The sequence below is a fragment of the Alexandromys fortis genome, unplaced genomic scaffold (assembly GCF_014885135.2).
Source record: "Alexandromys fortis isolate MF-2015 unplaced genomic scaffold, M_Fortis_MF-2015_v1.1 scaffold_399, whole genome shotgun sequence".
Classification (NCBI taxonomy): domain Eukaryota; kingdom Metazoa; phylum Chordata; class Mammalia; order Rodentia; family Cricetidae; genus Alexandromys; species Alexandromys fortis.
The window spans coordinates 60,443-76,246 of record NW_026068268.1 but is presented as its reverse complement, the minus strand read 5'-3'; the positions used below and the strand labels follow the sequence as shown (position 1 = coordinate 76,246).

At 51.0% G+C, this 15,804-nt stretch overlaps 1 protein-coding gene across 1 annotated transcript; it reads left to right on the top strand.

Annotated features, from left to right (window-relative positions):
* The first annotated feature begins 998 nt into the window (after positions 1-998).
* Positions 999-15,373, top strand: Gpr132 (G protein-coupled receptor 132). The gene is made up of 3 exons (XM_050131982.1): positions 999-1,075; positions 6,387-6,465; positions 8,787-15,373. Exons 2-3 carry the CDS (start codon positions 6,438-6,440, stop codon positions 9,872-9,874), a joined length of 1,116 nt encoding a protein of 371 aa, XP_049987939.1. The 5' UTR covers positions 999-1,075; positions 6,387-6,437; the 3' UTR covers positions 9,875-15,373.
* The last annotated feature ends 431 nt before the right edge of the window (positions 15,374-15,804 follow it).

Here is a 15,804-nt window from a genome sequence, read left to right as displayed (position 1 = left end):
CACCTGCGTGTCAGCTGCCTGCCCCACAACCCGAGGGCCAGCTTTCTAGGGACTGTACTTCCACCCACACAGATATGCAAATGTCTGTTAGAGATAGGGTAAGGAGAGAGGCCTCCCGTAGCACAGTCTTGAAGCCTGGCCTGGGTGGCTAGGTGGGCAGGGAGTAAGAAGGACTCCTATCCTTAGACTCTCCCAGGGATGTGCTGTCTGGGTCGTGACCTTTCTAACTGCTCCCTAGACCAGAGCCAGCTTTGCCTTTGCTACGGAAAGAACCAAAACTGGGGACACTGGGGACTGACAAGGGGTGGGGTCGAACAATACCCCCAAGCCCAGAGCCAGCCTTTCAGGTGGAGGCTGGTTAAGTCTGTGGTGGGTCACAACAGCTGCCATCTGGCATTTTCCAGAGAAAACAGGCTGCATTTGGATGTGAGAGGTATGAGCCCACCAGCCCGGGCAGCCCACAGGGTAGGACATTGCCCCTGCAATGCCACTTGCTTATTCTCTGGTTTTCATGGGGTCCTCATGAGGAAAACCACTTGCAGAGCTACTGGGTGAGGGCTTTGTCCTGAAGTAAAGGCTAGTTTCTCAAACAGAGCTAGGGTGGAAGTTACCCCTGCAGGGCTCTGCCCCCAGATGGTGGGGTACTTGCAGGGCACCAGATGGGCGCCGTAACAAGGGGCAGTGTGTCCGATCAGTGCTCTCCTGGCACAGGAACGCCCAATGTCAGACCCAAGAAAGGAACTGGCTATGTGACCTGCCCTGTCTGACTGAGGAGCAGGTAGGAAACTGCCTGGTGCAGCCATTTTAGCCTCCATCTCTGGGCAAAGGTGAGGTCTAGCTGAGGGTATCATGAGAGCAAGATCAAACCGGTCTGGAACTGTTTCCTGTCATCCCAACTCATTGTCATCACAGTGATGAAACTCTTATGCTCAGCCTGTGTTGTGGTTAGGGGAGTTTCAGAGTGAGCATGCTCAGACCCCCACTACTTCCTGAAACCTCTCAACTGGGCCCGTAGAGGGGTGCTCAGTGCTGCCTCAGGACTGGCCTACTCAGTGCTGCTTCGGGACGGGCTTGGGTAAGTCAGTGGGTTCTAGGTCTGGGGAGTGAGCCTGGGGTGGTGTGGGGTAGCCCCTTCACCGTGGTGTCTGAGAAAGATGTGTTTTGATGTACAACAGTGGGGCTTGGCCCGGAGTCTTTAACCAAGTCCGTCCCCGAGGGAACTCAGGGCACCATTCCCTCCCACGTTAGGGCACAGGGATAATAGCATACGTCATACTGCCCATGCCCTGATCTACCTGGATCCTTCTGGAAGATCTGTACCCCAATTGTAGGTACAGACAAGAGTGGAGGACTGGACTTCCTCTAACAGGGAACCGAGGGCCACAAAGGCCTTGAGAACATCCTGGGCAGTATGGTTGGTAGGGTGAAGGGTCCTCTTTCTAGGAGCCGCCTAGGTTTGGAGGCAGGTTCTGACAGTGGGGGCTCAGCTGGGAAAGACAGTAGTTTGTCTGGACATGGGTGAGAACCTGGGAGGGACCAGCCACTGGCAGAATGTTGAGGCCAGGCATTTAGAGTGCCCGGATGAGGGGATCTTGTAACTTCTACTGGATTTGTGAGGCCACCTGGGCAGATTTATGAGGTGTTCAGGTAAGCCACCGAGGACTGGAGGGTGAGGCAAAGAGTTAGTTGTTCTGGTCTTGCTAACAAGAGCACATGCGCAGTCACACAGGGGGTGAGGATAGAGATGATTCCCAGGGGAAGGTGGGTGGGACTTGCTGGCACAGTGCTCAGTTTAGACATTAGTCAAACTGAAATGCACACTAAACACTGGCATTTTTTTTAACATATCAAATTGGGAAGCGTGGTGTGGGGGATGGGCCACCAGCTTCACGTGATGTTTGGTTTACGCTAGCAATTTAACCTTTCCTGCCCAAAGGGCACTCTGAATTTGAGGATGGAAATGAGGTTGAAGATACAAAAATGAGGTTAATTTTTTTTTGCCTTCTTCTTTGTGTGTGTGTGTGTATGTTTCCATGTGTGTGGACATATATGCACATGAGTGTGCAGGCCAGAGACTGATGTCTAAAATCATCCTCAACTGCTCTTCCTCCTTCCTCACGGAGGCAGGGTCTCTCAGTCAAGCCCAGAGTCTGCAGATACAGCTAGTCTTGCTAGCTGGTTTGCTCTGGGGATCTCATCTCTGTCTTCTAAGGACAGACTTGCAGGTGGACTGTTGCACCCACCAGGCATCTATGTGGGTTCTGGGAATCCAAATAAAGGTCCTCATATTTGGACCTATATTCGACAAGCACTTTTACCACTGAGCTGTCTCCCTGGGAGAGTCTGGTAGGAGGATGGAAAAGGGAAAGATCAAAATAACCAGAAACGCCTGCCGCAAAGAAATGGGGCACAGCATGCTGGTGACTCCATGGGACAGTCCAGTGGCCCTCAGTTACAGTCCACCTCACACATCCCAAATGGAACAGATGGGTAGAAGCAGCAAGTGGCAGAGACAAGGGTGTGCTTCCTTCGTACTTTCCTGTCCACTTGCAAACCTCCATAACCCAAAGGTGGCCAACGTACTTCAGAAGCCTGGAGGGACGGTCATCCGTGCAGGCAGAGTACAGGCTCAAGGGTGTGGACATCACATGTGACATGTTGCCTGTGCATGCCCTGGGGACTCCCAGAACACCTCTTCCCAGAAGGTGGGTCTACTTAAGGGGCTGTGCAGCTGCAGGGGCTGCGTGGGATACGAACGCCTCTGGAGGAGGCTGGAGACAGGAAAGTGGAAGTGGGAAGGGTGATGAGAGCTAGGAGGCCAGGAGGAAGGTGTGGTTTGAAGACACGCTGGATAGCATCAGCGTTAGCGTGAGTGTAGACAAGGGGAAGTAAAGGTGTGGCTAGAACTCAGGGGGGCTAGAAAGGGACATCCAGGTGACATGGGCCCATTCATCGCATAGCCTGCTGGCTACAATACAAGTGACACAACAGGGTCATCATGCCGGCTGTGTTACAGACCCTTGATGGGTGTCAGCCTGTTACAGGTCCCTCTGAGTGTATACCAAGGAGGGGGAGTGAGTCCACCAGGTTCAGGCAGACATCAGGAGCATGTCATTGTGGATGCTGTGGACCTTGTGCCTAAGGTAGACCATCCTCTGCTAGATTCTCAAGTTTGGGAGCACACTGTTGCTGAGTCCTGATGAAAGTCTGCCATCTCTTCTCCCATCAGGGGTCAGCCATTCCCAACTAGCTCACAGATGAGATACAGTCCTAAAGATGATCCAGGATGTCAAGAAAAAAAAATCCTTACCCACAGCCAGGCTAGACCCCCATAGCAAGCAGAGAGGGCAGTGTCTACTTCTTGAAGTAGACAGACACCGGGCTCCTTCTTTCTCCAGTCTTTCATGTTAGCACTCAGCTGGGGTTCATAAGAGGGCCTGGCCCAGCCACTCTCTCTGAGAGAACTGTGGAGCACGGAACTATTGAGCCATGCCCCTCCCATGGAAGAAATAGCCCAGGTATTGCAAGATGACCACAACAACTGATCTAGCTAGGTGAGGGATCCTCAGATGATAGGCAAGAAAGGGGCCCTGAGTGTCCTGAGACAGGAAGACTGAGAACAGAAAGGGAAATAGCATGTAGCCTAGCAGGGTGGGAAGGGGCAACCCCAAGCCATGATGTGCTCAGAGAGCACAAGACAATGCCTGGAGCGCAAGGCCAAGAACTGTGTCAGGGCTGGGGGTACCCAAAGCCAGCTGTGGTGAGGAGGCCGCACCGTAGTATGTCCTGGTGCTGGCTGCTCCTTCCTGGGACTCACAGTTGACCTTCTTTGATGTGGGTGTTGATGCCCTGGGATTTAGGGACGTGACCCAGATGTGGATTTCAGAGCCTGTGTTTCCCTGTTTAGGGTGAGCAGACAGGTCACCACCCTATCTTCCTGGCCAAGCTCTGCTCACAGGTGACAGGGACTTGTCCTGCAGTTGAGGCTGTCTCCAGGCTGTCTCCTCCACCAGTGCATCCTTGCCGCAGGAGGGACGTGTCTGTCACGTTTTCTTTTGAGCCCTCACTTCCTCTGACTTCTGTAAAGTGGCTGAAAATAGAACAGCACCCTCTTCCTCATCCTCAGGGCTGCCAGGTGCTTAGAATAAACATGGTGCAGTCCTTGCAGGGGACAGACCTGGCCTTCTAGGCTGGCTTTGCCGGCTTTCCAGAACTCTAATCCTAGTTGCAAAGGAAGGCAGGTGCCACGTGGCCCCCACTGCTCTGACTCTGGGGTGTCAGGCTCAGGGCCATGTAATCACATGCCCATTCACTAGGAAGAGGCCACTTTTGGAAGGAGAGGGCAGCTGCTCGGGGGCTCAGGGGCTCAGCAACTGGGAAGGAAGCAGGGCTCCAGGTAAGCTGGTACCTGGATAGGTGATCCTGAGAGGAGTGATACACCAGACAAGGTAACACCCCAGATGGGTGGTGCCCAGGCAAGGTGATGTCTCCCCTCTGCACTCCAGGACTCACTGGATCCCCTCAGCCCTGGCCCACGCTGCTATTATCAATATCTGGGGATTCCTTAAGTGCATCTCAATTCTCCCTCGCCCTGGAACTCCAGTTTCGGGAGTAGCCAGAGAGCCTCAAATCTCTAACGAGAGTTAGGATGGACCTCTATACATAGTGCTCACTTAGGGCGGCCTCTGCCACGCACCTGAAGTTTGGGTGAGGGTCTTACTGACCCTTGGCCGGGTCCTCAAACTGTGCCTTACAGGGAGCTGGCCTGAGACCCAGAGGGACAGACAGACAGACATCTGTCCTGTGCTCAGCAGGTGAAGGTTTGTTGGGGGGACGCAAGGAGCCTGCTGAGGACAGTGCCTGGCAATGGCTCTTCCTGGCCTTGCCTCTCTGTAATGGTACTGAGGGGTGACTTCAGACTTCTGCAGAGGCTGGGGAACTTCGGTAATCTCAGCTGAATGGTTTGGCTTCTTGCTATTTCCAGTTTTCAGAAACAGTCGAGAAGGAAGCAGGGAAGGCTCCAGGGCTTGGTGTGGATGCCGCTGGGCTCACTTGGGCTGGCTTCCAGAGAATTTCAATAGAGAATTCCAATGGCCACTCCTGAAGGCCCAAAGTACTTTAGGCAGATAGTGTGATTATCTGTCTGGCTGAGGGGCAGCGATGGTCTGTGTTGTGGGAGCAGGTAGGGAGGTGGGCAGGCAGGCTGGATCCAGTGAGGAACTCCTCGAGGCCCAGCCCCCGCCCTTCGTCTGCAGGTCTGGGGAACACAAGGGTTTTGACAGACCTGAGTTGTCCCTTGGCTTTGTGGGCTCTGGATGAGGGTTCCCTAACGCGTCCCTCTCAGGAAGATGCCCTGAGAGTCTCCTATCGAAACCTCTTCACCTGGGGCACATAGGGCCGATCAGCCAGGGAAGGAAAGGACCTGCTGGATTGCCCAGTCTACAGCTCTGTGTGATGATGGCAGCTTCCCAGAGGGTCCTAGAGGGGTCCTTGTCCCCTTCATGTAGGTGATGAGCTTAAATATAGATTTTGGGTCATCAGAGAAAATCAGAGAAAAAAATTCCTTGAGAAGAATTTTAACAAGTTGAAAGTTAAGCTTTCTTTTATTTATTTATTTATTTATTTATTTATTTATTTATTTATTTATTTATTTATATTTATTTGAGACAGGGTTTCTCTGTAGCTTTGGAGCCTGTCTTGGAACTAGCTCTTGCAGACCAGGCTGGCCTTGAACTCACAGAGATCCGCCTGCCTCTGCCTCCCGAGTGCTGGAATTGAAAGTTAAGCTTTCTTAAGGTTGTTGGATGTGGGATTTCTTTTAAGCATCCTTCTACATTTGTAAGACTTCCTACAGCAGTTGGAAACTGACTACCAAATTGGGCTCTAAAATATTTGTGCCCACTGACCATTCCACCGTGTAGCTTCAGGTCACCGTGTCTTCAGTCTCCAGAACTGAACCTAATACGGAGAAAAAAATAAAACTATAAAACAAAACAAAAAGCAAAAACCCTCTTTCTCATGTTTATTTTTGTATTTCTTGTCCTTTTAGGAGCTTTTGCTAATTTTCCTGTGGAAGCTCACATGCCATCTAGCTTTGCCAACGATGACAAACAACAGTTTTAGCTATGGTACCCAGGGTGATGCGCTCATGTGCACTGGCTTCCCTGGCGCTGGCTCTCTCTACTGGGCTAACTCTTGTTGACCGTGGGGTGCACTAGAGTCTTTGTGGAATGAGTCAACCGTGTGATTTAATCTGAAGAGCTGGGATTACAGGCATGCAGCACCGTGCCTGGATGGATGGTTTGTTGTATGTGTGTGTGTGTGTGTGTGTGTGTGTTTGTTTGTTGCATTTTTACCTAAATCCATTTCAACTTGTCTTTCTCCAGGTTCTTTTAAGCCACCTTCATAAGAGGCACAAAGCCCACATTGGATCCACCATGAGATCAGAGCCCACCAGGGCAGCAGGTGAGACAGTCTTGTTTGACTTTAACACATAAAAAGGTCACAGGAATTCCTCTGTGGTACAGCTGGTCTCATCATTCAAAAATCAACATGCAGATTTCTGTACTAAAAACTGACTCAGAAATGCTCCATCAAGAGCCCAAGACGGGCAGCGGTGCCACACGCCTTTAGTCCCAGCACTCAGGAGGCAGAGGCAGGCAGGTCTCTGAATTTGAGGCCAGCCTGGTCTATAGAGTAAGTTCCAGGACAGCCAGAGCTACACAAAGAAACCTTGTCTTGCTAAAACAACAACATAACCCTCGAGGTGCAGGTGGGTGGTGGTGGCGCACACCTTTAATCTCAGTACTTGGGAGGCAGAGGCAGGTGGATCTCTGAATTCCAGGCCAGCCTGGTCTGCGAGCGAGTTTCAGAACAGCCAGGGATACACAGAAAAACCCTGTACTCAAGATGCAATTGACTGGGGATGTGACTCAGCTGGGTAAAGTGTTTGTTGAACATGCATGAAGCCTTGTGTTCAATCTCCACTATCACATAAAACCATGTAAGTGGCACATGCTAAATAGTACATGTAAAGCCAGCCTGGTCCAGAGGCTATCTCAATCAATCAATCAATCAATCAATCAATCAATCAATCAATCCATCTGTCGCCTAGTCCAGAGGCTATCTCAATCAACCAATCAATCAGTCAGTCAGTCCTTCAATACACAGAACTCAAGACTCACTTCATAAATTGTTTTGACAAGTGCTAGAAAAAAACCAAGTACAGGAGTGGGGGGACATTTGGTACTCTGAATGTCTACTCCCTGTACCATGACTAATAAAAACTCAGAGGAGAAATTGGGCTCAACCTACAGACCCACAAAGCCAAGCAGCCAGCCACTGCTCTTATCTCGATCTCAGTCCGAAATGGCGACCCTGCCTCCAGGAATCTCAGAATGAGATGTGTCTGAGAGCTGTCTCCTCCCACTTTATAATCCTTTCTAGGGCTGGGATTAAAGGCACGCACCATCTGATTTCTATGGTAACCAGTGTGGCTATGGGGGAGGGGGAATTAAAGGTGTGTGTCACCACTGCCTGGTCTGTAAGGCTGACCAGAGGGGCTATTTCACTCTCTGATCTTCAGGCAAGCTTTAGTTATTAAAATACAAATGAAATGCCACTACAGCTTCCTATGAGAGTGACCAGTGGTGAATCGTGAGCCGTCTGCTAGCCCAAGAGAGCCATCAGGAAGTCTCAGTAAGCAGTTGACAAGGAGCTTCCCGTGCCCTTTCCTGATGCCACTGTCCTGTTTACCAAGGTCACCCGCAGGGGTGTGGGTGTATGTGACAGGGCGTAGGGTCCAGTAGGGAAGACCTATAGGCTTATGTGGGCCTGAGCTGGTGGCAGGGGACGGAGCCACACCAGGGAATCTGTGACTGGACAGCGCAGTGTTGCGAAAGGCCAGGGCCCGGGTTGGCCCCAGATTGCATTTACTGTAGGTTTCAGTAAGACTGCACGGTATGTGGGCAGGGGTGGGGACAGAGATGGAGTGTCTAAACAGAAGGACAGGAGGACCGAGGGGTGCCTGACCCAGGGAATGGGAGCAGATCGCACGCATGGCTGAGGGTACTGTCACAGCGGTCAGAGAGCTGTCCAGGTAAGGAGTAAAGACCTGTGGCTCTCTGTGGCCCGTCCCTCACTGCCTGCTGGCCACACACAGGCAATGCCAAGATTTGACACTGGGGTTCAAGGCAGCTCACCCTCTTTGGAACCTCAATCTCAGTTTCTCCATCTCTGTGTGCTGAGTAAGGGCACCCAGACTGGGAGAGGACAGCATCTCATGCCCACTGTCAAGAAGGAATTTAAAAAAGACAGATACTGGCTAGCCCTGAGCTCTGCGGGTGGGAATGCAAAACAGAGCAGACACTGTGGGAAGTAGCACAGGGTTCCTCAGGAGGAAACAGAGTGGCCACGTGACCCAGGCCAGCTTGCTTTAGAGCTTACTCAAAAGGGATAACGGCAGAAATCCGAGTACAGCCATGCTCACAGAAGCGCTGCTCATAGTAGTCCCGTGGTGGGAGCAGCCTAGTGTCCAGACACACGAGAGGTAGCGAAGTGTGTGTGTGTGAACAGGCATGCCTTTGCCAGCATGCACATGTGAAGATCAGAGAACAACTTTCAGGAGTTGCTTCTGTCCTTCTGCTGCGGGATCCCGGGGTCAAACTCAGGCCATCAGGTTGGCAGCTCTCCCACCGCCTTCTAGTAGCTTACTTGTCCTTGGTATGGTAAATCTCCCTGGAGAGTTTCCATAGACTCCCATCCACCTTGCTATTTCTGTCCCACAGGGAACACCACGCTGGGGGTCCTCTCCCCTGAGACCTGCCACACATCCTATGAGGAGAGCAGAGTGGTCCTGGTGGTGGTGTACAGTGCCGTGTGCATGCTGGGCCTACCGGCCAACTGCCTGACGGCGTGGCTGACGCTGCTGCAGGTGCTGCAGAGGAACGTGGTGGCCGTCTACCTGTTCTGCCTGTCCCTCTGCGAGCTGCTCTACATTAGCACCCTGCCACTTTGGATCATCTATATCCAGAACAAGCACAGCTGGAACCTGGGCCCACAGGCCTGCAAAGTGACCGCTTACATCTTCTTCTGCAACATCTACATCAGCATCCTTTTGCTGTGCTGCATTTCCTGCGACCGCTACATGGCGGTGGTCTACGCACTGGAGAGCCGAGGCCACCGCCAGCAGAAGACTGCCTTCTTCATCTCTGCGTGTGTGTTTGTTCTTGTTGGGCTCGTTAACTATCCTGTGTTCGACATCACGTTGGAGAAGAACTCCTGCTTCGAGCCCCAGAGGATGAGCAGCAGGATAGCCAGCTACCACTATGTGCGTTTCACCTTCGGCTTTGTCATCCCTCTTGGGATGATCACGTTCACCAACCACCAGATTTTCAGGAGCATCAAGCTGAGCACGAGCCTGAGCGCAGGCCAGAAAGCGAGGGTGAAGCACTCCACCATCGCGGTCGTCACCATCTTCCTGGTCTGCTTCGCCCCCTACCACCTGGTGCTTCTCATCAAAGCTGCCGGCTTTTCCTACTACCAAGGAGATGGGGCTGCCGTGTGTGACTTTGAAGGCAGACTGTACACAGTCTCTGTGATATTTCTGTGTCTGTCCACAGTTAACAGTGTGGCCGACCCCATCATCTATGTGCTAGTTACAGACCATTCTCGGCAAGAGGTGTCCAGGATCCACACAGGGTGGAAAAAGTGGTCCACAAAGACAGATGTTATAGACTTAAAGGACTCCGAGGAGGCACACTCACCCACAGCAACCCCCTACACCTTCCCCAAGCCTGTGTATCCTCCAGGGTCACAGCTGGATGAGCTGGGCTTACAGTGCTCCCCAGAAAGACTGTCTGAGGAATTCTGCTAAATGCATTATACCTCAGCGGAGGATGCTAAGCCTTGAAACCAGCACCAGCCACGTATCTGTGGTCCTTTGAGCTACCATCTAGGGTGTCCGCAGCACTGTAGATTCCTTTCTGGAAGGCATACGGCTGATCTTTCTTCCTAAGGCCACTCCACTCTGTAAATATCTGTTCCTTGGATGTCCAGAACCTCCAGGCTCTCCTGCATGGGCAGTGTTCTGAGAGCAGCAATCATACCTGCAGGCTGCTGGGGACTCAGGGAGCACCAGGGACTCAGGGAACGCGTGGCTGGCAGGAGAGCTCGTCATCAGCAGGGCTCCCGACAGCCATCAGCAGGGTACTTGGCAGAGCCCTGGACAATGACTTTATTTTCTATGAATCTCCTGCATTGTCCAGTAGCTACTGCGGTGTATGTTGGCGCTTTCCACAGAGGGAAGACATGGCCTGCATCCAGGGTTACCATCATGGTATCTAGAGCTGTGACACAGCCAAAGAGCCATAGGGCAATAGGAGTCCAACCCCGAGGGCTCCCATTGGGAGATGGTTCTACGTTGACACAATTGTCTATTAGAGGAGCCATGGGGCATGGTGGCCATTTACTCTAGCTCCTGGTAGCCCCATATATCCTCGCTTGGGACCCCTCTGCCATCTACATTAGAAGTGCTAGTGGGTACCCCAGAAAGAGATTGGCATAGCTGCTACCGGATAAGGGGGTGTCTGGCATCTGACATGCCTTTCATTACCTTGAGCTTTTGCCCTTGGTGCCACAGGGGGAGTGGGCTGGGGCTCCTGAAAAAGCAAGTCAGGGGCAAGGCTCTCTGCCCCATTGGATCGGAGACAGAAACCTCAGGGCTCTGGGTCAAATCCCAGCTCCTCCATAAAGAGCCTCGTCTCAGTTCAGTCAGACCCATGCTTTTGTTGGTTACTCACTGCCGGACTAAGCCCCTCCCAGAGGAGACTCCTGACATACACGGAGGGCAAGGGCTAGAGACTGTGAGCACAGCAGGCTTTGGGGTCAGCCCTCATCTCGTGAGGTTCAGTTAGACCCATGCTTTTGTTGGTTACCTCACCACGTTACTCGCTGCTGGACTGGGCCCCTCCCCGAGGAGATTCCTGACATACACGGAGGGCAAGGGCTAGAGACTGTGAGCGCAGCAGGCTTTGGGGCCAGCTCCTCTGAAGCCCACACGTTACAGAAGCTCCACAGAGACAGATGAACGACATCCGCGGTTACCTTTCGCTCTTCGCTGGAAGAAGTATTGTCAAAACTTGAGAATAAGAACACACAAAAAAAGAAGTTGAACCTAACTTCCTTTTTCTATTTTTGATTACCTTTTATTGTTTTGAGACACGGTTCCTTGCAGCTCACTAAGGAACAGAAGATGACCTATTCTCTTGATTCTCTTGTCACGCCCTCCCAAGGGGCTGGGATCACAAGCACACAGCAGCAGCTTCTAACTTCCTCTTTAGTGGCTTTCTGTTTGTTTGCTTGTGTGTGTGTGTGTGTGTGTGTGTGGTGTGTGTGTGTACATCTGCAACCTGTATGGAGGTCAAAGGTTAACACTGATATCTTCCTGGATTGCTTTCCACTATTTATTGAGGCAGAGTCTCATGCTGACCCCAGAGCTCACTAGTTAGCTAGATAATTAGTTGGCTGTACTAGTTAGCCTGCTTGCTCCAGGAACCCCATCTCTGCCCTGCAAGCAGAAATGCGGTCCAGACAGGCCACCATGCTTGCCCTCGCGCCTCAGCTTTTTGTTTTTGTTTATGTTCCTGAGACAGGATTTCTGTGTAGTCCCAGCTGTACTGGAACTCTCTCTGTAGACCAGGCTGCCCTCAGACTCACAGAGATCCACCTTCTTCTGCCTCCCCAGTGCTGGAACAGCTTCTCTGTGGGTGCTGGGGTCCCAACTCTGGCCCTCATCTGTGAAGCAAACAGTTTATGAACTGTTCTCAGCCTCTCTGTTTCCTTTTTAAAACGTGGTAACAGCGAATGGCAGGCAGGTGGAGCAGGCCCCGGGGACCTCACAGTTTGTAGTACCCCAGGCAAAGTGAAGCTGAACTGTCTCTTATTCCCATGGCCACCCAAAGCACAGCACAACTGAGGATGGACGCCTGCTTTCTCTGACCCACTGATCTGCCCTCTCTCTGGGCGCTCCATCCTTCCTCCACAGGCTCCAGATGCCCTTTCTAGCAGCTTCTTCCCGCCTTAGCCCCTCTCCTCTCTTCAGGCTTAAGGCTCTGACATCACCTCTGGGCCATCCTCTCCAGCACCCCAGAGAAACGGTATCATTGGAATCCTCCACGGATCATGTGGGCTGGCCTGAGCAGTCTGAGGGAAAGGCAGGTGACCAGAGCCCCTGGCAATTCCCGAGTGGGGCTTCTACCTGTTTGGCTCCTCCTTCTCATCATGACCCTGAAGTCAGGAAAAATACTGAGGGGTAGGGAGGGGCTAAACTAAGAAAATAAAAATGGAGTTTGTTTTACTTTTAACAAAAGCACATGTTCTTGAATAACTAGGAGGATAAAAGATTCCAGAAAATGTTCCCACTGGAGACACCCTGGCTACCGGCTATGTGGGTGATTGCCTATATCATCCACCTTAGGGATTTCCCAGTAGACCCATGGCAACCTCTTCGACCAGGCTGGGAATCCCCACTTTTGTATGAGCGAGCACGTGCGTGTGAGTAACTGAACACAGACATTTTATCTTTTACCACTAAGATAAATCCCCAACTGGGAATCCCCACTTTTCAGGGAAGCAACTGAAGTTGACAGCGAGGGAGGCTGGAGGCAGACAGTGGATGGGGCCAAGAGAACAACCATGAGGAACCTGGAGTGGGTGTGTCTCTGAAGCTTCCTGTGGGTGATGCCCCTGCACAGACCAACGGGCTTGGGCCCCCTCAGCTTGGAGACAAAAGCTAGCAGGAAGGGTGGTGCTTACCCAAAGGGGCAGTAACCAGTACAACCTTCTACCTTTCATGAACCTGGTCCTTACAAGAATACACCAGGCTGCAAGCCAAGTGCCTGTTGCATGCTAAACTGTGGAGTACCTGGCTTTACCTTCTCAACAGTCGGGACGGCACCAAAGTCCTGGCCCTGCTGGCGTGTGCAGTGGACAGCTGAAGAGGTGGTGGGAGGGGCTGGTGGGGAGTACGAGCTCAACCCAACCCCTTAACCTTTGACTATTGCTCTTTCCAAAGGTCAAGTCAGGGCTTTGTTGTCACTGACCACAAACTTTTCAAACATCATCTTGTCGCGGAAACTTCCTGAGTTAGCTTGGGGCTAATAAGAACCTAGTGAGTGTGTCAGATACTCACTTCTTCCATCCTTCCAGCCATATCCATTGTGCACACAATCGCTTGCTCACTATTCACACACAAACACACTCACTCACTGATTCATCACTCCTCCCCTCCTCCCCGTCTCACACACCAACTCTCTCTCCATTCCTCCCTTTCCTGCTCACTCTTTCCCTGGTTCAACTCCCCTCGATCTCCTGCACACCTCTCCTCTCCCTTCTCCCCTTTCCTCCTTCCTCTTTGGTCTATGTACTCCACAAAGATCCCAGCAGTCCAGTAGTGAGGGAGGTGGGCCGTGGTGACGTTCATCACAGAGAAGAGATGGACAATGGGGAGTGTCTTAGGGTTGCTGAAGTAAAACACCATGGCCGAAAGTAACTTGGGGAGGAAAGGGTTTGTTTCAGCTTACATGTCCTGATCACAGTCTATCATGAAGGGAAGTCAGGGCAGGAACCTATAGGTAGAACCTGAAGCAGAGGCCGTGGAGACAAGCTGCTTACTGTCTTCCTCTTATTCTCCCATGTTCGCTCTTCCTTCCTTCCTTCCTTCCTTCCTTCCTTCCTTCCTTCCTTCCTTCCTTCCTTCCTTCTTTCCTCTCTTTCTTCCTCCATCCATCCATCCATCCATCCATCCATCCATCCAACTATGTATCTATGTATCTATCTATTGGTTTTTCCAGACAGGGTTTTTTTGTATGTAGCCTTGATTGTCCTGAAACTTGCTTTGTAAACCAGGCTGGCCTTGAACTCAGAGACCTTCCTGCCTCTACCTCCCAAGATCTGAGATTAAAGGCATACGACATGATGTCTGGAAACTCCTGAGGGTCAGCACACAGAAGATGCAGTCCACAGGGGGCCAAGGCCGCACCTTGTGCTGGCAACAGAATTTGGTGATGTGTAAGCCTCCCACTTACTGGTTTTGAGGACATGAAGAGGTCATGGAGCAGCTGAGGCTTGGTACTGTCAGGTCTAGAGTCCCCAAAGAGAGGCCTGGACAGGCTATTGGTGAAGATGTGGGCCAGGTGCCGAAGAAACCCCATTTTGGAGATGCCAGCACTATGGGATGACCTCCGAGGGCAGCAGCAGATGTGGACTGGAGCTGACCTGAGCCTAGGAGGTTTGTGTCCTGTGGCAAACCTAGAATACTGTGAGTCTCAGAAGCCTGACACAGATCTTTATGCTGTTGGACTTTTGTTTTGTTTTGAATATAATTGTGTCCTGTTTTCCTTCTTTGAGTAAGAGAGTGTTTAACTGCTTCATCATCACCATGATCTTCTTCCTATCATCATCACCATCATCATCGCAACCATTACCACCACCATCATCATCATCACCACCACCACCATCATCATCACCACCACCACCATCATCATCATCACCATCAACACCACCATCATCATCATCACCATCAACACCATCACCATCAACACCATCATCATCATCATCACCATCATCACCACTATCACCATCATCACCATCATCATCATCACTATCATCACCATCATTATCACAACCATCACCATCATCATCACCATCATCCTATTGAAACAGGGTTTCTCTGTGTAGTTCTGGCTATCCTGGAAGTTACTATGTAGACCAGGCTGACCTAGAACTCAGTCCCTGCCTCCAGAGTGGAGGGATTAAAGGCATGATCTACCGTGCCCTCCTATTTAACTTATTTTTATTTTACAGGAGCCCACAGTTTAGAGATTTTGAAGTTTTAAGGAGACTTCAGAATTTTACAGAGACTTTGGAGTTTTAGAGAGTTTGTAGATATTTTAGAGAGCTTAAACTTCGAGAGGGATTTTGGCTGTTTTAGAGAGACTGACCTGTTAAAGACACCGATGTTAACATGCCATCCTGGGGACAAACGAGAAAGGAAAGGTTCTAGTTGAATAATGACGTGTCTGTGTACCAAATTACAATTGTGCTGGTTAGCTCTGTGCCAACTGAATACAAACTAGAACCATTTTGGAAGATGGAACCTCAACTGAGAAAATTCCCTCACAATATTTGCCTATGGATAAGTCTGGGGTGCATTTTCTCGACTGTTGATTGATGTGGGGCAGCCCAGTTTACCGTAGGCAGTGCCACCCCTGGGCTGGTGGTCCTGGGTGTTATTGAGAAAGTAGGTTGAGCAAACCATGAAGAACAAGCCAGTAGGCATGCTTCGTGGTCTTCGCGACAGCTCCTGACTCCAGGTTCCTGCCTTGAGGTCCTGTTCTGATTTCACTTGATAATGGACTGCAAGTTATCAGATGAAATAAACCTTTTCCTTCTCAAGTTTCTTTTGGTCTTGCAGCTTTATCAAAGCAATCGAAACCCTAAGGCACCAGTCCTGCCAGAGCCACCAGGGGGCAGCATTACCAAGCCAGAGCAGGTGCTGTCAGCATGAAAACAAGACCGAAGGTGCCTGACCCACCCCAGTGTCTTTTCTTCCTGTGACAATCCTTTGAAACATTCTCGAAACAGCTACCTGCTTTAGGCACCGTGACGTCATGGAGTCTTGCTTTACTAATGATTTTCTGCGTGCAAATATAGTATTTGATTTATTGTTATTGTTAGTTATTATTATTGTTATTATTATTATTATTATTTTGCCTCAGCATAGTGTGGAACCCCTGACAATCCCCT

Excerpts from the sequence above, each read along its gene's own strand:
- Gpr132 (XM_050131982.1), top strand. The coding sequence starts at position 6,438 with ATGAGATCAGAGCCCACCAGGGCAGCAG. Across the intron at positions 6,466-8,786 it reads AGAGCCCACCAGGGCAGCAG|GGAACACCACGCTGGGGGTC; the intron begins GTGAGACAGTCT and ends TCTGTCCCACAG.